Below are 21,194 nucleotides of genomic sequence, written 5' to 3'. Positions count from 1 at the left end.
AAGAAGCACTGTTCAGTCTGTCCAAGGACAGGGTCAAGTAACACTTTAACACTTTCAGTCCCACTTTCAGTAATCAGTCACACCTCCACTGGTCAACAGGAATTATAGACACACACACACACACACACACGCACACACACACACACACACACACACACACACACACACACACACAGGGATGAGGCTCTCATGGTGGTTTTTCCATCTAGACTTACCCCCACAGCAGGGTACCACCAGTGTTTCCATCAGGAGTTTGACACTAGAGACTTGTGGCGAGCAGAATCAACAACACACGTATCATTCAAGACTTTTGCTTTGTGAGAAGGTGTTAAGGTTCAGTTAGCCATTGTTATGTAAATGCCAGCTCAAAGATACCCAGGGCATTGCTTCGGCTCCAAGTCAGAGCAGGTCCACCGGAGCCATGGCCCAGTGAGACATGGGTGCCAGCCCGCATAGAGGGAAACAGAAAGGTCTGAGCCATTTGGGTAAAACACTGGGGCAAATCCTCAGTGGAAATGTGCCGAGAGAGAGAGAGAGAGAGAGAGAGAGAGAGAGAGAGAGAGAGAGAGAGAGAGAGAGAGAGAGAGAGAGAGAAAGTGAGAGAGAGAGAGAGAGAGAGAGAGAGAGAGAGAGAGAGACAAAGAGAGAGAGAGAGAGAGAGAGAGAGAGAGACAAAGTGAGAGAGAGAGAGAGAGAGAGAGAGACAAAGAGAGAGAGACAAAGAGAGAGAGACAAAGAGAGAGAGACAAAGTGAGAGAGAGAGAGAGAGAGAGAGAGAGAGAGAGAGCGAGAGAGAGAGAGAGAGAGAGAGAGAGAGAGAGAGAGAGAGAGAGGATATTTCATTTTCAGTGTTTGTGGTCAAACCTATTCACTTCTGAAAAGGAGCAACATTCTGGAATATAGAACAACAACCCAAGTAGATCAGGTAAGTGATTATGACACAATACTTTTGTAGAAGTAGAATGATTTTTTTAATGTTTTTATTTGTGATATGTGGATTTGTTAAAAAAAAATGTGCAACTGTGTGGTCATCCAACAACAAAACAAAATGGAACAACATTATGGTCAAATTGTGCACACAGTTCTTCAGACATAATCAGAAAATAGCACACACACACTTACACACACACAGCAGGGCTTGGCACAAAACAAACCCATTTGATCTTATCAAAACATAGCGTTTGGCAAGTAACTTCTATGACAGACTGAACAGTGTTTCTTTACTGGCTCAAGGCTTATCATGAAAACAATCAAGACAAGAGCATCAAGTTCACTGTGATGATACTTGTATCAATATGTGTAAAATAGTCTACTCACTGTTTCATGCTCTAGTATTGTAGCGGTGAGGGACCTTACTGAACATTCTGTGCTAAGGACAGGGCCAAATAACGTTCAGTGCATTCAGTCCCACTTTCAGTAATCAGTTACACCTCCACAGGTCAACATGAACTATAGATGCCCACACACACACACACACACACACACGCACACACACACACACACACACACACACACACACACACACACACACACACACACACACACACACACACACACACAGCCACCCTTGGCAGAATTTTCTGTTGGGCTCTGTAGATTCTATAGCTCCCTTGTGCTTCCTCCACCGGCAACACTCAGACACACATACCCCTTACCCCTCTGCTCCCCAACTCCCCCCGGCCCCCACCCTCATATAAGCCTTAAACACAAACACACACAGGGATGGGGCTCTAAGAAACAAAGAGAGAGAGAGTGAGAAGGAGAGTATGACATTGAAGAATTAGTCCTAGACTGTTTGTAAGAGGATGTGTAATGTTTGTGGTAAATTCGTGGGATGTACTTTTGTTATTCACTTCTGAAAAGGAGCAACATTCTGGAATATAGAACAACAACCCAAGTAGATCAGGTAAGTGATTATGACACAATACTTTTGTAGAAGTAGAATTCTTTTTTTGAATGTTTTAATTTGTGACTCATGGATTTGTAAATATTTATGCAACTGTGTGGTCATCCAACAGCCAAACAAAATGGACAAACATCATGGTCAAATTGTGAACACAATTCTTCAGACATAATCAGAAAATAATTAAAGTAATATCCCAAAATAGAACACTGAATTAAAATGATTAGAGGTTATCAAAGAAGGATATCTACGTTGGTCTGTAGTGCACCTTTTGAAAGCCCTGTGGTGGTGGCCTTTATATAACAATTACAATAATATATGCCATTTAGCTGATGCTTTTATTCAAAGCGACTTACAATGGTTTTGATTGGGGGACAAGCCCCCAACTCTGGCTCTGATCCACTGACTCGTGAATATACAGTTAATGAAAGAGAGAGTTTGTTCTGTGTTGAACACAAACTCTATCTTTCCCTCAAGCCTCTGGTGTCATATTAGGTGTAGAATATCAGACCCACCCCTATCCGGCCATCCAGTGTTTTCCTATGCCATAAAAGTGTGTCTTATTCACTCGCAGACTAACATGTGCATTAAAAATTAAATTTCCTAACTGTGGTTAGCTTTCCCCAGATTTTACCCTAGTTAGGCTAGGCTAGGCTAGGCTATGCTGTGTTTTGGATGTATTCTTAGCCTGGCACCGCTATGTCGTTGGTAACCCTGTTCCTTAGTGACAGCTTTGGGGTGAGATCAAGCTAAGGATGCTCTTGGCTATGGTGCGATGCTGAAACCCAACAAGCAGTACTACTGGGTCAAAAACAGAGAGGGAGATCTTATGACCAAAACTTTGTCTAACTGTCCCATTGTAACACTCTGGAGCAATCAATGACACCATATATGAGGGGGTTTTGCTCTAACAGAACCTGAAAAACATCACAAGGTGTGAAGAAAAAAATTATTAGACGAATCTACTATAGAAATCATGGATACTGTAGCCTAACATGACTGTGCCTAAATTATAGTACTGTCCTGTTTTGTGTTTTTGACCTTTTGACCTTAGAGTAATCTTGGTGATAAACTCAGACATCATGTAATGAATTATATTTTATTGACTGTTTTGGAAAGATACAAATCAAATTGCCTCTTAGATAAAAAACATGGAGGAAGCTCCCCAGTTAAATCTGACACCTGTTTTTTCTGCAGTCACTATATCAGGTCCCTAATTTTTTTTATTGTCACAAAATCATTGTGTCATTATAATTCACACTTGATAAGATAAAGCAAAGGTTTCACTGGCTGGCTATGTGTGCCATTCCCCAAAATATATGGTGACAAGCAGAGAGAAATAAAAGCGAGAAGAGTATATATACATTCAAACAGGCTTTCTCACTACCTTGGAAGTGCCAGGTTTGATTGAATAGGTCTGTAAGATCACTCACATAACAGAGGACAAAAATCGGATAAAACTGCAGTTCCTCACAATAAAATGACAGCTCTTAATAAAGATTGTAAAAAAAAATTAAAAGACCAGCTCTATCCCATTTGTATATCTCTCTGTCAAGCAAATCTTCAGAAACTCTTTCTAACTCAAGATGTTTACACTTCATAAGGGAAGGCACTGGTGCTCACTGGTGGTGTTCCATGTAAACATCGCCATCATGTCTGTCTCCTCAGCAGGTGGAGCGGTATGGATGCCCACCCTCCAGAGAACCTGTACCCATACACCGTGTCCAGACCCATCTACTCCAACCCCACGTTTGAGGAGGACAACGAGAGGCAGGCCCGGGAGGAGAGGACCCTGAGGGAGAGACTCAGCCGCACCTGTGGGTCAGTTTGGACAAGGTTTTAATAGTCTTACTGAAAGGAAAACAGGCAACATTTTGTATGTTTGGTCTGTGAGAAGTGAATCTGTCTGTCTGTATCTATGCTGACTGTAATAATGTTTGCCATGAAATGTCTGTTTTTTCCAATGCAGCTGCTCAGGTAGGCAGGCCCTGAAGGTTGTGAAAGGAGTCTTTCCTGTCATTGACTGGCTCTCCAGATACCCAATAAGAGAGTGGCTTCCCAGCGATGTAATCTCTGGTGTTAGCACTGGTCTGGTGTGCAGCTTACAAGGTGTGCTTCCCAGTTTTCTCTAAACCAACTGTAGTCGATGTGTAGATTCCACAAATAGCAACTTTTTGATTATCCAGTGTGACCAAATGGCGTTCTTTCCTCACTGTTGTAATCACCCATGGCAAGCTGCTTTGAACCATTTCATGCTTAGACAGTTTTGTTTAGTGCTCTTTGAAATAACAGGTTGTTGAAACTGAAAGTCATCCATCTTGACAGAGTAAACATGTCAGACTGCAGTTGCCCCTCGTCAGTCCGCATGTGAGAAGACAAACACTGCTCATTTTCTGTGGTTTATTTCCTTGTGTCTCAGGCCTGGCCTATGCCCTGCTTGTGTCCGTGGCTCCAGTCTATGGACTCTACTCTGCCTTCTTCCCCATCCTCACCTACTTCCTGCTGGGCACTTCCAGACACATCTCTGTAGGTAGGGCCCACCCCTCCACCTGACTGACACCTGGACTGACCATTGACCAATGACTAATGAACTCATCCATCTCCTGTGATTGGACGTTTAATGAATGAGGCAGAGACGTATCAAGTCAAATATGTAACAATGCATTTACAAAGGTGGCATAAATTGCGCGTGCACTTATCAGGTGTCTCCCTTGCCTGTTCTCCACCCCTCAGGTCCGTTCCCCGTCACCTGTCTCATGGTGGGCTCCGTCGTGTTGACCCTCGCCCCCGATGACCACTTCCTGCTTCCTGGGAATGTCACCGGTGTGAATGGAACAGAGGCTGATGGGATTGTGGTGGACGTGGAGGCCATGGAGGCCCAGAGGATCATGGTGGCGTCCTCCATGACTGTGCTGGTCGGGCTGTTCCAGGTAATTATTGAGTTAAAGATTCAGTGCAAAGAGGAAGACATTGATATCCCACAATGATCTGACACCATCTTGTTCATATTAATATAAGGTCTTGACAAACAACTCTGAGCCCTGATAGCCTTTAACTTGGATCAAGAGTTTTTGCTGGTCAAGTCATATGGTCTACTGTATCTCCATGGTGACCAGGTGTTCCTCCCCATACAGGTGGTAATGGGGCTGCTCCAGGTGGGCTTCCTGGTCCGTTACCTGTCAGACCCCCTGGTGGGCGGCTTCACCACGGCCGCTGCCTTCCATGTCCTCATCTCCCAGCTGAAGATAGTCCTCTCCGTCCCCACTAACAACCACAGCGGCTGCTTCTCCATCCTCTACGTGAGGGTCCAATATTCTAATACACACTGTAGAAGAACATCTGTCTAGATTCCTTTTGATTGGCTGTTAGTGTCAGAGAATTCATTCAGAAAAAAAAACAGAGTTTTCTATCCATCAAATAACACATGGTTATTGACAAAATAACAACGAAAGAGCTTTCTATGTAGCGGTCATTCTATCCAACTAGGTTCATTCGAAGGCCTACTTTGCATTGAACAAAATGCACATCTCAGGGATAGAGTCAGACATAAAGATCACCACATATGACCAATTCCTCTGTTTAGACGCTGATCGACGTGTTTACCAACATCAGACAGACCAACAGAGCTGACCTGGCGGCCGGGCTTCTCACCATTGTCATCGTCATGGCTGTAAAAGAGGTCAACTCCAAATTCCGGCACAAGATTCCTGTCCCCATCCCCATCGAAGTGATTGTGGTAGGAAGTTGAATGGCTCACAGTCAATATTTTACTGTTGTGAAATGATAGCGATCCGTGTTTGAGATTCTATAAAATGCAGAATATCCAAACATGTAATAGGGTCTACGGAGAATTCTAAGGATATTATGGGCTACTATTAATGGGGTGTTTTTAGAACTTCTCCACCAAGTTGCATCATCCTAAGTGATAAAATAACTATAACCTAAAGATGAAATGACTGTATATGTGCGTATCTCCTGTGTCCCATATGTGTGTGTTACATGCGTGATACATGTTTAAGTGTACAGTAAACCATCATGTCTCGCCTCTCCTGTGTCCAACTGTCTCTATCTCCACCACAATCCACCCCCCTCTCTCCCAGACCGTGGTTGCTGCTGGGATCTCCTACGCCACCGAGCTGGAGTCGCGCTACGGTGCCAGCATTGTGCACAGCATCCCCAGGGGGTGAGAGCCCTTCCTGTGGCACTTCCTGTTTCCTGTCCCCAAAGCAGAGGATGTTTTGGAGTTTTTTATTGACAGACTTAGAATCTTATGGTCATCCTCATTAAGTCATTCAGCAGGCGCTATCCTAACCAGACCAACTTGGCTTGTAGTGTTACCATCAGAGTATTAACAAATGGTTCCAACAATAATATCAACAAATGGCATGGAGAAGCATTCCTAACAATACCAAACATAACTGAAAGACTATTTAAACAACAATATGAGTTCAATTCAGTTAAATTGGCTACTGTACACTTCCTAAATCAAACACAATATCAAAACTGTAAAATATATGATGTTTTCCAATGTAACTTGTGAGGTGTTTGTCCCACAGGTTTGCTCCAGCTCAGCCTCCCAACACAGAGCTGCTGTGGAACATTCTGGGCTCCAGTTTCTCTACAGCGGTAGTGGGCTATGCAGTAGCTGTCTCTGTGGCCAAGGTCTACGCTGCAAAACACGACTACACCATCAATGGCAATCAGGTGTGTATGCTTGTGTGTGTGTGGTACGTTCCAAACTTCCTGCCAATCAAGTTCTTTCCCCAAGCAGAATTTCTCTCACACTGCGGGAGTCGACCTGTGATGTGAGAGTGTCTATAGCCAAGAGTTTAATATGACCTTCCTAATGTCTCTCTGAAGCAATGTGAGCATTGTTGCCAATATCTATTTTTTGGAGTCACTCCACACAAACACACACATAGTCAGAACACCACTAAAACACTGTGTTGGTTTTTATAGTAAGTATCACTTAAATGCTTTGTTCAATGGGTTTACAGTAACTCAACACTCCCTACCAAAACAGGATTTGTATATTGCAAATTAGCACCAATGCAAATGTTTTCTAAATCAAGGCCCTAGTCTCTATGACATCACAGCAGAGCACCGGTACAGTATGTTGAAGAACAACATTTGCAGATTGACACTGGCTTCTCAGCTGTAACGTGTGCGATGCTCCATGTATCATTTGCAGTAGATTGACCAGGCTCTCTCCCTGTGTGTCCTAGGAGCTGATAGCGTTCGGGTTCAGTAATGTGTTCTGTGGCTGCTTCTCCGGCTTTGTGGCAAGCACTGCACTGTCCCGCACCGCTGTACAGGAGAGCACCGGTGGCAAGAGTCAGGTACACTATACAGTACTTATAGGCAAGAAACACACACACACACACACACATTAACAGGGTGCCGTTACAAACGTGTGTACTATTCTTACAGGTGGCTGGTATCATCTCAGCTGTGATGGTAATGATTGTGATCCTGGCTCTCGGGAACCTCTTGGAACCCCTGCAGAAGGTGAGGAAGAGATCCAAGCTGTATAATGGGTCAACTCATCAACCACATCCAATGATAATGCAGAGTGTGAAATGGGATTGCTGTAAAACAGTGGTTCTCAAACTTTTTTAAAGTCCCGTACCCCTTCAAACATTCAACCTCCAGCTGCGTACCCCCTCGAGCACCAGGGTCAGCGCACTCTCAAATGTTTTTTTGCCATCATTGGAAGCCTGCCACACACACACTATATACGATACATTTATTAAACATGAGAATGAGTGTGAGTTTTTGTCACAACCCGGCTCGTGGGAAGTGACAAAGAGCTCTTATAGGACCAGGGCACAAATAATAATATAATAATAATCAATACTTTTGCTCTTTATTTAACCATCTTACATATAAAACCTTATTAATTAATCAAAAAATTGTGAATAACTCACCACAAGTTCATGAGAAGGGTGTGCTTGAAAGGATGCACATAACTCTGCAATGTTGGGTTGTATTAGAAAGTCTCAGTCTTAAATCATTTTCCACACACAGTCTGTGCCTATATTTAGTTTTCATGCTAGTGAGGGCCGAGAATCCACTCTCACATAGGTACATGGTTGCAAGGGGCATCAGTGTCTTAACAGCGCGATTTGCCAAGGCAAGAAACTCTGAACTCCAGAAATCTGGCAGTGGCTTCTGATTAAATTCATTTTTCACAGAACTGCTTGTTGCATTTTTGATAAGGTACTCTTGTTCAGATTTCGGTAAGTGGACTGGAGGCAGGGCATGAAAGGGGATAACGAATCCAGTTGTTTGTGTCGTCCGTTTCGGGAAAGTACCTGCGTAATTGCAGAACCAGCTCACTCAGGTGCTTCGCTATATCACATTTGACATTGTCCGTAAGCTTGAGTTCATTTGCACACAAAAAACTAATTATGGAAAGATCTGTGTGTTGTCCTTGTTAATGCAGACAGAAAAGAACGACAACTTCTTAATCATAGCCTCAATTTTGTTCCGGACACATTGAACATAGTTGCGGAGAGTCCTTGTAATCCTAGATTCAGATCATTCAGGCGAGAAAAAAACATCACCCAAATAGGACAGTCGTGTGAGAAACTCGTCATCATGCAAGCTGTCAGACAAGTGAAAATTAGGGTCAGAAAAGACAACTTTAAGCTTGTGTCTCAATTCAAAAAAACGTGTCAATACTTTGCCCCTTGATAACCAGCGCACTTCTGTATGTTGTAAAAGTGTTACAATGGTCGCTGCCCATGTCATTGCGTAATGCAGAAAATACACAAGAGTTCAGGGGCCTTGCTTTAACAAAGTTAACCATTTTCACTGTAGTGTCCAAAACGTCTTTCAAGCTGTCAGGCATTCCCTTGGCAGCAAGAGCCTAACGGTGGATGCTGCAGTGTACCCAAGTGGCATCAGGAACAACTGATGGCACGCGCGTTGCCACTCCACTATGTCTCCCTGTCATGACTTTTGCGCCATCAGTACAGATACCAACACAGCTTGAAGTCCGTTTGATGTCACAAAGCTGTCCAGTACTTCTCATGTCATGGTTTCCAGTGGTTTGCAGAAGAGGATGTCTTCCTTAATTGACCCCCCATAAATATAACGGACATATACCAGGGTACCAGGCCCGACATGTCTGTTGACTCATCCAGGTGTAACGCATATAATTCACTGGCGTGTATGCAAAGCAGTAATTGTTTCAAAACATCTCCTACCATGTCACTCATGTGTCGTGAAACAGTGTTTGATGAAGGCATTGTCTGTATAGATTTATTTGCCTTTTCCCCCAGCAGTGTCCCAGCCATGTCCACGGCAGCAGGAAGAATTAAGTCCTCCACAATAGTATGGGGCTTGCCTTTTCTAGCCACTCAGTAGCTCACCATATAAGACGCTTCTAGCCCCTTCTTATGAATGGTACCTTTTATACATGTCTTAATACTTGAAAGTAGTCTTTATTCTCGCTCAAAAAACTTCTGTGGCTTATTTTTCAAATTGTCCTGTTTCGTTTCTAAATGTCACAACAGTGAAGGTTTCCTGCGACAGAGTAACGGTTTATTATTATTATAATTATTATTATTTTTAACCTTTATTTAACTAGGCAAATTAGTTAAGAACAAAATCTTATTTACACTTGACGGCCTAGGAACAGTGGGTTAACTGCCTTGTTCAGGGGCCGAACAACAGATTTTTTACCTTGTCTGCTCGGGGATTCGATCTAGCAATCTTTCGGTTAATGTGATTGGATGTTAATTATTTGACTAGGCTACCTGTATTTGACGTTGTGTTGTTATTTCGCTGAACACTAAATGGTTTAATTTTATTTTTGTCAGTGAAATGAGGCTACTCAGACGAGAAAAAAAACTTACCCAAATGTATAGCCCTGTTGGAAAATATAAATGTACTGTTTGAAAATGGTTATTTGACGTACCCGACGGCATTGCGCATACCAGTTTGGGAATACCTACTGTAGACTAACACACTAATCCAGCTCTGTATTGGTCCCACAGTCAGTGCTGGCAGCCATCGTCATCGCCAACCTGAAGGGAATGTTCATGCAGGTGACAGAGGTGCCCACACTGTGGAGACAGAACAGAGCAGACTGTGTGAGTAACACTGACACTCAGCAACAGTGTAGAGCACCATCCACTTTCAATCACCTGAAGTAGAGGACATGAAAGCATGATCAACTTGGAATACATGCATGGATTCATGGAATAACTATACATGTAATCACTGGCAGTAAAGATACTGTAGTGTGTTGATGTCACCCAATCCACTGTATTTCACTTCAATGTAACAATTGTACTAGGACTTTCTCTGCTGGATCTCATCATAAGTTAAAACTGAAACTTGTTATTTTCCAAGTTCATCTGGCTGGCGACCTGCCTGGCTTCTGTGGTGTTGGGACTAGACGTGGGACTTCTGGCTGGCCTGGTGTTTGAGATGGGAACTGTCGTGGTCCGGACACAGTTGTGAGTGACACATAACACCTACAGCACGTAACACAATGCAATGGAACCAATCACATACATTACTAGATGCATTCTGTGAAGGCCTAGATTAGATGTCATATTTTGATGTTGATATTGTTGTGTACACTACAGTATTTACTCTGTATTATAAACCCTAAATCAGAAGATCAAAAGATTTCCCTGGCTCGCGTGTTTGACCACGTGCTCTTCACCGCTGTGTAGATAAGAGTCTACAGACGTCAGTCAGCGAAACTATGGGTAACACTGAGCAGGCCTCTTCTGTAATCAAAGGCTATTAGGATGGCTTTGAAGTCTTCAGCTCGTGTCATTAGAAATATCAACCTTCCCAAACCCACTGCTGTATAATATAAAACAAATAAGCATTAAAAAAATAACTGCTAAGAGATTCTAGGATTCATATGCTTGATGTGTCCTAGTTTAAAGTGTCATTATTTATATTTTCTGTCTACAAAATAGAAATGATTAGGATGGCACTAAGACAAATATATTTAATTTATAAATTTATAAAAATATATATTTTCCTCCTCATCCATAGTCCTGCATGCTCTACACTTGGAAACATACCCGGCACAAACATATACAGGAACATGAAAGACTACAAGAATGTAAGACATCTGGAATGTTTGAACTCTAATTAATATATACCAGAAATGGATGCCAGAAATAAATGCAATAATTAGGACTTCCTCTGTCAGATTGCAGAAGTTCCCGGAATTAAGATTTTTAAGTGCAATGCTCCCATCTACTTTGCCAACATTGACTACTTCAAAGAGCGATTGAGAGTCACGGTGAGTGAGCTCATTATACTTCCCCTTGACATTGTATAGATTGTGGATAGGCCTTATCATTCTACAAGCAGGCAAGATGAAAGTTGGTTGTGCCTTTGACCTTTGACATGCAGGTGGGGTTTGACTCTGTCAGAGTGTTCAAGAAGAGGAATAAGGCCCTCAAGAAGATTCACAAGCTCATAAAGAAAGGGAAACTGAGGGCGACAGAGGTACGATACAATCTGATTATTGATAACATTCGTCTGTTCAGCTCAGAATCTTTTGAAACAGGGAAATTCCATCTTTCAGTCTCTTTTCAACCCTTTGCACTCATTTAGTTTTGCTCTGTAAAGTGAGCACAGTCCCTGGTAACCAGTTAGGATTTTAAGATAGGTTGAGGAAATACAGTGCCTTGCAAAAGTATTTGGCCCCCTTGAACTTTGCGACCTTTTGCCACATTTCAGGCTTCAAACATAAAGATATAAAAATGTATTTTTTGTGAAGAATCAACAACAAGTGGGACACAATCATGAAGTGGAACGACATTTATTGGATATTTCAAACATTTTTAACAAATCAAAAACTGAAAAATTGGGCGTGCAAAATTATTCAGCCCCTTTACTTTCAGTGCAGCAAACTCTCTCCAGAAGTTCAGTGAGGATCTCTGAATGATCCAATGTTGACCTAAATGACTAATGATGATAAATACAATCCTCCTGTGTGTAATCAAGTCTCCGTATAAATGCACCTGCACTGTGATAGTCTCAGAGGTCCGTTAAAAGCGCAGAGAGCATCATCAAGAACAAGGAACACACCAGGCAGGTCCGAGATACTGTTGTGAAGAAGTTTAAAGCCGGATTTGGATACAAAAATATTTCCCAAGCTTTAAACATCCCAAGGAGCACTGTGCAAGCGATAATATTGAAATGGAAGGAGTATCAGACCACTGCAAATCTACCAAGACCTGGCCGTCCCTCTAAACTTTCAGCTCATACAAGGAGAAGACTGATCAGAGATGCAGCCAAGAGGCCCATGATCACTCTGGATGAACTGCAGAGATCTACAGCTGAGGTGGGAGACTCTGTCCATAGGACAACAATCAGTCGTATATTGCACAAATCTGGCCTTTATGGAAGAGTGGCAAGAAGAAAGCCATTTCTTAAAGATATCCATAAAAAGTGTTGTTTAAAGTTTGCCACAAGCCACCTGGGAGACACACCAAACATGTGGAAGAAGGTGCTCTGGTCAGATGAAACCAAAATGGAACTTTTTGGCAACAATGCAAAACGTTATGTTTGGCGTAAAAGCAACACAGCTCATCACCCTGAACACACCATCCCCACTGTCAAACATGGTGGTGGCAGCATCATGGTTTGGGCCTGCTTTTCTTCAGCAGGGACAGGGAAGATGGTTAAAATTGATGGGAAGATGGATGGAGCCAAATACAGGACCATTCTGGAAGAAAACCTGATGGAGTCTGCAAAAGACCTGAGACTGGGACGGAGATTTGTCTTCCAACAAGACAATGATCCAAAACATAAAGCAAAATCTACAATGGAATGGTTCAAAAATAAACACATCCAGGTGTTAGAATGGCCAAGTCAAAGTCCAGACCTGAATCCAATCGAGAATCTGTGGAAAGAACTGAAAACTGCTGTTCACAAATGCTCTCCATCCAACCTCACTGAGCTCGAGCTGTTTTGCAAGGAGGAATGGGAAAAAATTTCAGTCTCTCGATGTGCAAAACTGATAGAGACATACCCCAAGCGACTTACAGCTGTAATCGCAGCAAAAGGTGGCGCTACAAAGTATTAACTTAAGGGGGATGAATAATTTTGCACGCCCAATTTTTCAGTTTTTGATTTGTTAAAAAAGTTTGAAATATCCAATAAATGTCGTTCCACTTCATGATTGTGTCCCACTTGTTGTTGATTCTTCACAAAAAAATACAGTTTTATATCTTTATGTTTGAAACCTGAAATGTGGCAAAAGGTTGCATAGTTCAAGGGGGCCGAATACTTTCGCAAGGCACTGTACATTTGACTTATTGATTGATTGATTGGTTGAACCTCTGTTCACCCAGACGGGGGAGGTGGTATCCGAGGTCTCCCTGGGTGTCGACAACAAGGGCTTCGAGAGCGAGCAGGACAGTGGGCGGGAGTCCGGACAGGTGGAGGACGGGGATTGGCCTGTGCCAGAGGTGGAGGTCCGTGTGGATTGGGCCTTGGAGCTACCAGTCAGGGTGTCGGTACCTAAGGTCCAGATCCACAGCCTGGTACTGGACTTCTCAGCCGTGTCCTTCCTAGACGTGGTGGCCGTCAAGTCCCTCAGACTGGTAGGTCGGACTCTACTACTGGTACCAGCCATATGATATTCTACAGCACATATGTCAGAGTCAAGGCCCGCGGGCCACATCCGGCCCGCAAGAAGGTTTTTTACGGCCCCTGGGATGATCTTGATTTATTATTAGAACCGGCCCGCAGCAAGCCGGCAGCCCGCAGATCTTTTACACGCACCAATACTACATTTCCCACAATGCAAAGGTGACGCACCGAGCAGTAGGCTGCTTCATTTCAATATTTATTGGCACAGCAGTCGTCAGCATCACAGTAAAATTAACTTTCAGATACCCATCAAAAATGGCAAAACGGAAGGTGGATACTGAGAACCGGGGGTTTCAAACAAGGTGGGAGTCGGAGTATATGTTCACGAAGGTAGCTGGAAAACCTGTGTGTCTTCTGTGTGGAGAAAGTGTGGCGGTACTGAAAGAGTATAATCTGAGACGACATTATGAAACGAAACACGCGGACAAAAACAAGAATATGGACATGGAACAAAGGCTACAAAAGGCAGAGGAATTAAAACGAGGCCTCAAATCTCGACAGGCTCTGTTCAAAAAAGCCAAATCACAAGGCCAGGCTGCTGTCAAGGCCAGTTTTATTTTGGCAGAAGAGATCGCTAAATCAGCCCGGCCATTTACGGAGGGGGATTTCATCAAAAACTGCATGATTAAAGTTTGTGACGAAGTTTGCCCAGAAAAAAGGCAACTCTTTTTAAATGTGAGTCTGAGCAGAAACACCATTGCCGAGAGAGTAGACCAGTTGTCCATCAATCTAAAAGAGCAGCTTGTGAAAAAGGGAAAAGATTTTATTGCATATTCCTTGGCTGTGGATGAGAGCACCGACATTTCTGACATTGCCCAGTTGTCAATTTTCATCCGCGGAGTGGACTCCAACCTAAGCGTGACAGAGGAGTTTTTGGCTTTACGTCCTATGCATGGCACAACTACGGGGCATGATTTGTATGAAGAGGTGTCAAGATGTGTAAATGAGATGGAGCTGCCTTGGGAAAAACTCGTGGGTTTGACAACCGACGGAGCACCTGCGATGTGTGGACACAGGAGCGGACTGGTGGCGAAGATACGGGAAAAGATGCAAGAGGAAAACGCGACAGGTGAGCTGACAGCTTATCATTGTATCATACACCAGGAAGCGTTGTGCGGTAAAGCCTTGAAAATGGAGCATGTAATGAGCATCATCACGCGCACAGTTAACTTTATCAGAGCCAAAGGTTTGAATCACCGCCAGTTCAAGGCATTTCTGACGGAGTTAGAAACGGAGCATGGTGATTTGCCTTATCACACAGAGGTGCGATGGCTAAGCCAGGGAAAGGTGCTTCAAAGATGTTTCGAGCTTCGTGAGGAGATTTGTCTGTTCTTGGACAGCAAAGGGAAAGACACAACACAACTCCGAGACGAAATGTTTCTGTGTGAAATGGCTTTTCTGTGTGACATTACGAGTCATCTGAATGCAATAAACTTGCAGCTGCAGGGTCGGGATCGTGTCATCTCTGATATGTACAGTACAGTGAAGGCATTTAAAACCAAACTGACTCTGTGGGAGACGCAGATGCGGAAAGAAAATTTGAGCCACTTTCCCAGCTGCCAGACCATGAAAGAGAAGCTCTCTACCAGTGCGTTCCCGAGCACACAGTTGGCTGATAAAATAGGTATGCTTGCCGCTGACTTTCGACGCCGATTTGCTGACTTTGAAGCACAAAAAAGCAGGTTGGAACTGCTCGGTAACCCATTTGCTGTTGACGTGGAAAGCTCACCACCAAACCTCCAAATGGAGTTGATTGACCTCCAATGCAATGATGCACTGAGGGCAAAATATGCGGCAGTGGGTGCTGCGGAGTTCGCCCGTTTCCTCCCCGGCACAATGCCCCAGCTGCGCATCCAGGCTGCTCAAACGTTGTCTATGTTTGGCAGCACATACCTGTGTGAACAACTGTTTTCTTTGATGAACCTGAACAAAACATCACACAGAAGTCGACTTACTGCTGAACACCTCCACTCAATTCTGAGGATTTCTTCAGCTCAGAGCTTTACCCCGAACATTGATGAACTTGTGGAAAAGATGGGACACCACCAAGTATCACCCTCAACCTCAAACAAGTGAACATTACTGTGCAATCACATATTTAGAGTTTTTACTCAGTTCAAGTTTAAAAGTTAAAATTTAATATTTGTTTTCACTGCATGTTACTTCTCCTTAAACAAAGTGTTGTTTTTGATTAATAGATTTTTGCACTTTATTTTTTTGTATTTCAATCCAATTATATTTTAAAAATATTTCAGTTGAGTGGATGATAGAAAATTGCTATTATTGTTTTTTCTTTTAAGTAAATTTAGCCCACTTTTGCTAAAATAGAAAATATAGTCTACTGATGGTGCCTTGAATACCGGTTTCTTTCATTTAATGTTCATGTTATGGGGATATTTATATAAAGGAAATTTGTCTTTTGTGTCTGTTGAAAATTAAAGATTACTGACAGAGCCATAAGAAAATATTGCTTTATTTATCTGATCATATTGTAATATATTTGTTAGGTTTTCAGTAGGTTCAATTAGGTTCACTAGACTATATGCGTCATTTAAAAAATGTTCAATGAACATTCGAACAGTCCGGCCCTCGTCTTGTAGCTGATTTTTTTATTTGGCCCTCCGTCCATTTGACTTTGACACCCCTGTTCTACAGAATAGATTTTACAGGCCAAAGTTCATTCAAAGACAAAATATCCCTTACTACAGTGTTATAGTGAGTCATCTTTCTGGGGCGGCAGGTAGCCACCCCAGTGGTTAGAGTGTTGGACTAGTAACCGAAGGCTTCAGGGCACCCAAGAAAGTCCAGCAAGCGCCAGGACTGTCTCCTAAAGTTGATTCAGCTGCGGTACCGGGGCACCACCAGTACAGAGCTTGCTCAGGAATGGCAGCAGGTAGGTGTGAGTGCATCTGCACGCACAGTGAGCCAAAGACTTTTGGAGGATGGCCTGGTGTCAAAAAGGGCAGCAAAGAAGCCACTTCTCTCCAGGAAAAACATCAGGGACAGACTGATATTCTGAAAAAGGTACACGGATTGGACTGCTGAGGACTGGGGTAAAGTAATTTTCTCTGATGAATCCCCTTTCCGATTGTTTGGGGCATCCGGAAAAAAGCTTGTCCGAAGAAGACAAGGTGAGTGCTACCATCAGTCCTGTGTAATGCCAACAGTAAAGCATCCTGAGACCATTCATGTGTGGGGTTGCTTCTCAGCCAAGGGAGTGGGCTCACTCACAATTTTGCCTAAGAACACAGCCATGAATAAAGAATGGTACCAACACATCCTCCGAGAGCAACTTCTCCCAACCATCCAGGAACAGTTTGGTGACGAACAATGCCTTTTCCAGCATGTTGGAGCACCTTGCCATAAGTCAAAAGGGATAACTAAGTGGCTAGGGGAATAAAAACATCAATATTTTGGGTCCATGGCCAGGAAACTCCCCAGACCTTAATCCCTTGAGAACTTCTAGTCAATCCTCAAGAGGCAAACAAAAACCTACAAATTCTGACAAACTCTAAGCATTGATTATGCAAGAATGGGCTGCCATCAGTCAGGATGTGGCCCAGAAGTTAATTGACGGCATGCCAGGGCAGATTGCAGAGGTCTTGAAAAAGAAGGATCAACACTGCAAGTATTGACTCTGCATCAACTTCATGTAAATGTCAATAAAAGCCTTTGACACTTATGAAATGCTTGTAATTATACTTCAGTGTTCCGTAGTAACATCTGACAAAAATATCTAAAGACACTGAAGCAGCAGACTTTGTGAAAATTTATATTTGTGTCATTCTCAAAACGTTTGGCCACGACTGTAGACCTTCATTGCAAAACAGTGTGTATTAATCAATTATTTGGTGACGTGAATGTATTTAGTATAGTTTTATGTAAAAAGGATAACTTTTTTTCATGTTTCACAATTTTTATTTTTATGAAATTCACTGAGGAGGGTGGTCCTCCCCGGTTCAACAATGTCAGAATACTACTTTAAATATTTCCCTGTGTCTGCTCTGTTTACTGTAGCAATCTTAGGGTGCAGGAATGCGTTTCATCAGAGGGTTTGTGTGTTTAGTGATTACAAAGCTTAACCCTGTGAGATAAATGGCTTGGTGTCACACTAATCTATCCCCCTCTGTCGTCTACAGGTCATTAAAGAGTTCCTACGCATCGGAGTCAATGTCTACATTGCAGGCTGTGACGGTACGGTTTGGGATAAAAAAAATACAGTATATGTCACTATTTAAAGTATTGAGCATAGTAAGCAGTGTTATCGGGACAGTGCTATCACTTTCTTACAAATAATTATGCTGTGTAATGTTTGTTCAATGCTGCCAAGTGGATTAGAATAAACTAAAAGCAGATTGTGCTATCAAAATGTCCACGTCATATTTTTTTATTTATCTAGGCAAGTCAGTTAGGAACAAATTCTTATTTACAATGACGGCCTACTGGGGAACAGTGGGTTAACTGCCTTGTTCAGGGGAAGAATGACAGATTTTTACCTTGTCAGCTCGGGGTTTCGATCCAGCAACCTTTTGGTTACTGGCCCAATGCGCTAACCACTAGGCTACCTGCTGCCCCAAAATTATAATAATAACAACCATAATAATGGTTGTGTTTTGTTGGCCTGCTTGGAGGTTCACATTCTGATAACTGGTGGTGTCTGTGCCAGTCTGTTTCAGCACTGGACAGCTCTGCCTTCTGCATTGGGTTCTTTGCTGTTGTTATTGGTCTCTCTAACTGGCATCTAACACTCCAGATGAAATTGTACGGAAAATGGAAGCCTTGTCTTTCTTCGATGAGGAGGTGACACGAGATCTCCTCTTTCTCTCTGTCCACGACGCCATCCTCTTCATCAAACTGGAGACAGCCAATGGGAGCATGCAGGATGCCATGGTTGAGGGGGTGAGGGACCTGGAAATCAGTGGTTTATTCTCTGATTTGAATTGATGCTCAAACAACTGACTAAAGACTGTATTAACCTTGCCATCTTGTCTCTGTCTGTGCCCAGCTTTCTCTACTGCAGGATTGCAAGGAGCCACCGCCTTTCACTGAGGAAGAGGACCTGATTGAGACCTATGACAACCAGCATAGAGTGAGAACTATTTTCATCACTCCGTTCTCTTTTATTGTCAATCGCATCAGAATGTTTGACAGCCATTATGTTGTCCGTTATTCATCCGAGACTCTCTGCTCATCCATAGGCAATCCATGGACTCTCCAACTAACACAGAAACGCAGAAGAGCTGACCCTGTATCTGTGTTCTCTGTGAATGGAGGATCAACCAGTATAAGTTATTTTCCATAAGGGACCACGGTCAAATCAGGTGACACTGACGATGGATTTTCCCCAGACTACAGCTCAAACTGAGGGGAAGCTGCTCTTCTCCAACTGAGTATAACTTTGGACTTTGGAGTGGACTAAGAGGGTGATTTGAGGCAGCCGATCATTGATATCTCTCTTTAACAACAGTAAAGTGTCTTAATTAGATCAATGAATAATAAACTGATTTATATTATTGTAACCTCTCTGCTATGTCAAGGCCCTTCTCCTTTACAAGTGTAATCATATAAATAGGGAAAAACTACAATAGGAGTTATGCATGTCCTTTTCCTTGTACGCATTTCAACAACAGGACCATTGTTTGTGTTTGTGTCGAGGGCTTTCAGAAGAACAAATGCATAAATACAGAAGTCCTGCTCATCCGTGCAGTCGCAGTTGATCTGTGTTATAAGCACTCAGTTTCCTCCCTCCTGAGATGGGCACTCCCGTGAACCCGGAAGAGGGAAGAAGAGACACTTCTGTTTTATTTGTGACCTACTTAGTTAAATGGAGTCCAGAAACAAGAGTGGTACTACATCTCAGATCCCTTCACAGACTTCTTCTCCTCGACCCATTCCCTGCACAGGAAGTGATGACATACAGGAAAAGTTGAAGTGTGTTTAAACAAAGATTGTCTATTATATTAACAAGATATTCAAGTGACTGCTCTAACAATGGAAATACATGTCCTCAAAGATGGAAGGCAGGCAGAAGGCGGCGAGATCAGGTGAGACCATTCTAGCCAATGAGAGAGTAGATAAGTGTGTGAACAACAGGTCATAGAGCTAGATAGAAGAGTCATCTTTGTATTTGTGCAATCATAGCGTCTGTACCAGCATGGGCAGCGCCATTGAAGCAATCTACATTTTAAAGTAGTCAATTTTTTTTAGAGAAGAAAATAACATCCGTGGGCGTGGAGTAAGCGTTCAGCTGGAGCAAGGAGTTTGAGGCCACCCAACTCATAGGAATCCCCACCCAGTTGATTACTGTAAAATGGTGAAAGCCCTCAATGGCAATGTCCATACTAATATCCATGATGAGTGTATCTCTGACAACAGGCACAACTCCGATATAAAGTTGTTTTTGCGTAGCTTGCATTCTAACCATTATGAAACTTCTATCCAATCAAATAAGCGTCACGTAGTAAATGATCAATTCTATTTTTTGTTGACCAAAATTCGATACAAAAATTCCTCACTTCTTTGGTTTATTTTCGGGGACATATTTTTGGCGGAGTAAAACCTTTTGCTTCGCTTCTTCCTCTTTGGATTAAAGGGTTTGGTTGCTTGTTTTTTATTAAGGCCATTAAGAGATGAATGATGCAACGTTGCGTTCTCAGCCATCAACTCATCACAATAAAAGGCAGATTAGACTGTTGTAAAAAATGTGTACTAGCAATACCAAGAGCAGAACTGTAAAGCTGTTTTTCTTTTAATCATGTCTAAATATGGACTGCAAGCATTTAAAGCTTTGTGGAATATTACATTTAATGTCATATTTCCTTTCCCAGTCAATCATAATATCCTTATCTGCCTCTGGCCATGTGCGAGGTATGAGTTGTTTGTGCAGATTACGGCCCTAGCGTTCCCCTGATGTTCCTGTGTGGGTTACTGTGAAGTAAGCTTGATAGGGCTGTGTTACTAATTGTGGGATGATGTTTACTTTGTTTTCAAATCTGGCGCCTACTGGAGCACTGTGTAAAGGCATTTATCACCGTAGGTACACATCCTCTTCACACACACACACACACACACACACACACACACACACACACACACACACACACACAAACGGCATTCATTCTTCACCACATTGGACTACAGTGGCTGAGTGAGTCTGAACATGGTTCTCAAATAAGGTATATTCAACACTTGTTTTTAAGAGTTATGTTTCATTTTATCACTTGAGGGAGTACAGTCTTACTAGATGGGAAAGGCAAGAACTTGTACAGTGGGTTGAATAGTGTAAAGCCATCTTTAAAAATACGTATTGCTTTCCGTTCAGTCTCTAACATAGTCACTACTGTAAGACTCACACACACCTTTTTATCAGATTCAGCCTATTTCAGTGAGCAACTACCTCACTATTTGACTGCTGCATCTATTCAGATCAAGGTGTTCTTTCTATAAGCAGGTTACTGTTTCAGTATGTACAGGTTGCTCCATTCTTAATGATTGTGAAACGATAGCTGCATTTATACCTGGTTCTAGCTTTGTCCTGATCTTGTCCACGTTCTGTTTGTTCCCACATTTTTTAGACAGGGGTAGAAAATCAAAAGACACATTGTGATCATATCATCCTGTCCACCTCTGGTAGTCAGACACACATTGTGAT

At 42.7% G+C, this 21,194-nt stretch overlaps 1 protein-coding gene across 3 annotated transcripts; it reads left to right on the top strand.

Annotated features, from left to right (window-relative positions):
• Positions 1–238: 238 nt before the first annotated feature.
• On the top strand, positions 239–20,245 carry LOC139393273 (solute carrier family 26 member 4). Of its 3 annotated transcripts, XM_071141791.1 has the most exons (23): positions 239–596; positions 772–925; positions 1,864–1,906; positions 3,572–3,724; positions 3,873–4,012; positions 4,323–4,433; positions 4,637–4,833; positions 5,038–5,202; positions 5,487–5,639; positions 6,004–6,086; positions 6,460–6,607; positions 7,129–7,242; positions 7,334–7,411; positions 9,907–10,002; positions 10,265–10,371; positions 10,928–10,997; positions 11,088–11,180; positions 11,294–11,389; positions 13,243–13,494; positions 17,683–17,737; positions 18,297–18,442; positions 18,549–18,632; positions 18,742–19,241. In XM_071141791.1, exons 4-23 carry the CDS (start codon positions 3,585–3,587, stop codon positions 18,763–18,765), a joined length of 2,352 nt encoding a protein of 783 aa, XP_070997892.1. In that variant the 5' UTR covers positions 239–596; positions 772–925; positions 1,864–1,906; positions 3,572–3,584; the 3' UTR covers positions 18,766–19,241. The 3 variants fall into 3 exon arrangements, with proteins under 3 accessions (XP_070997892.1, XP_070997890.1, XP_070997891.1); XM_071141789.1 differs by lacking the exon at positions 1,864–1,906 and having other exon boundaries at positions 245–596; positions 18,742–20,245; XM_071141790.1 differs by lacking the exons at positions 239–596; positions 1,864–1,906 and having other exon boundaries at positions 710–925; positions 18,742–20,245.
• Positions 20,246–21,194: the final 949 nt, after the last annotated feature.

The sequence above is a fragment of the Oncorhynchus clarkii genome, chromosome 33, assembly GCF_045791955.1.
Source record: "Oncorhynchus clarkii lewisi isolate Uvic-CL-2024 chromosome 33, UVic_Ocla_1.0, whole genome shotgun sequence".
Taxonomy (NCBI): Eukaryota; Metazoa; Chordata; class Actinopteri; order Salmoniformes; family Salmonidae; genus Oncorhynchus; species Oncorhynchus clarkii.
The sequence above is the reverse complement of the archived record's forward strand: the minus strand, read 5'-3'. Positions and strand labels throughout refer to the sequence as shown.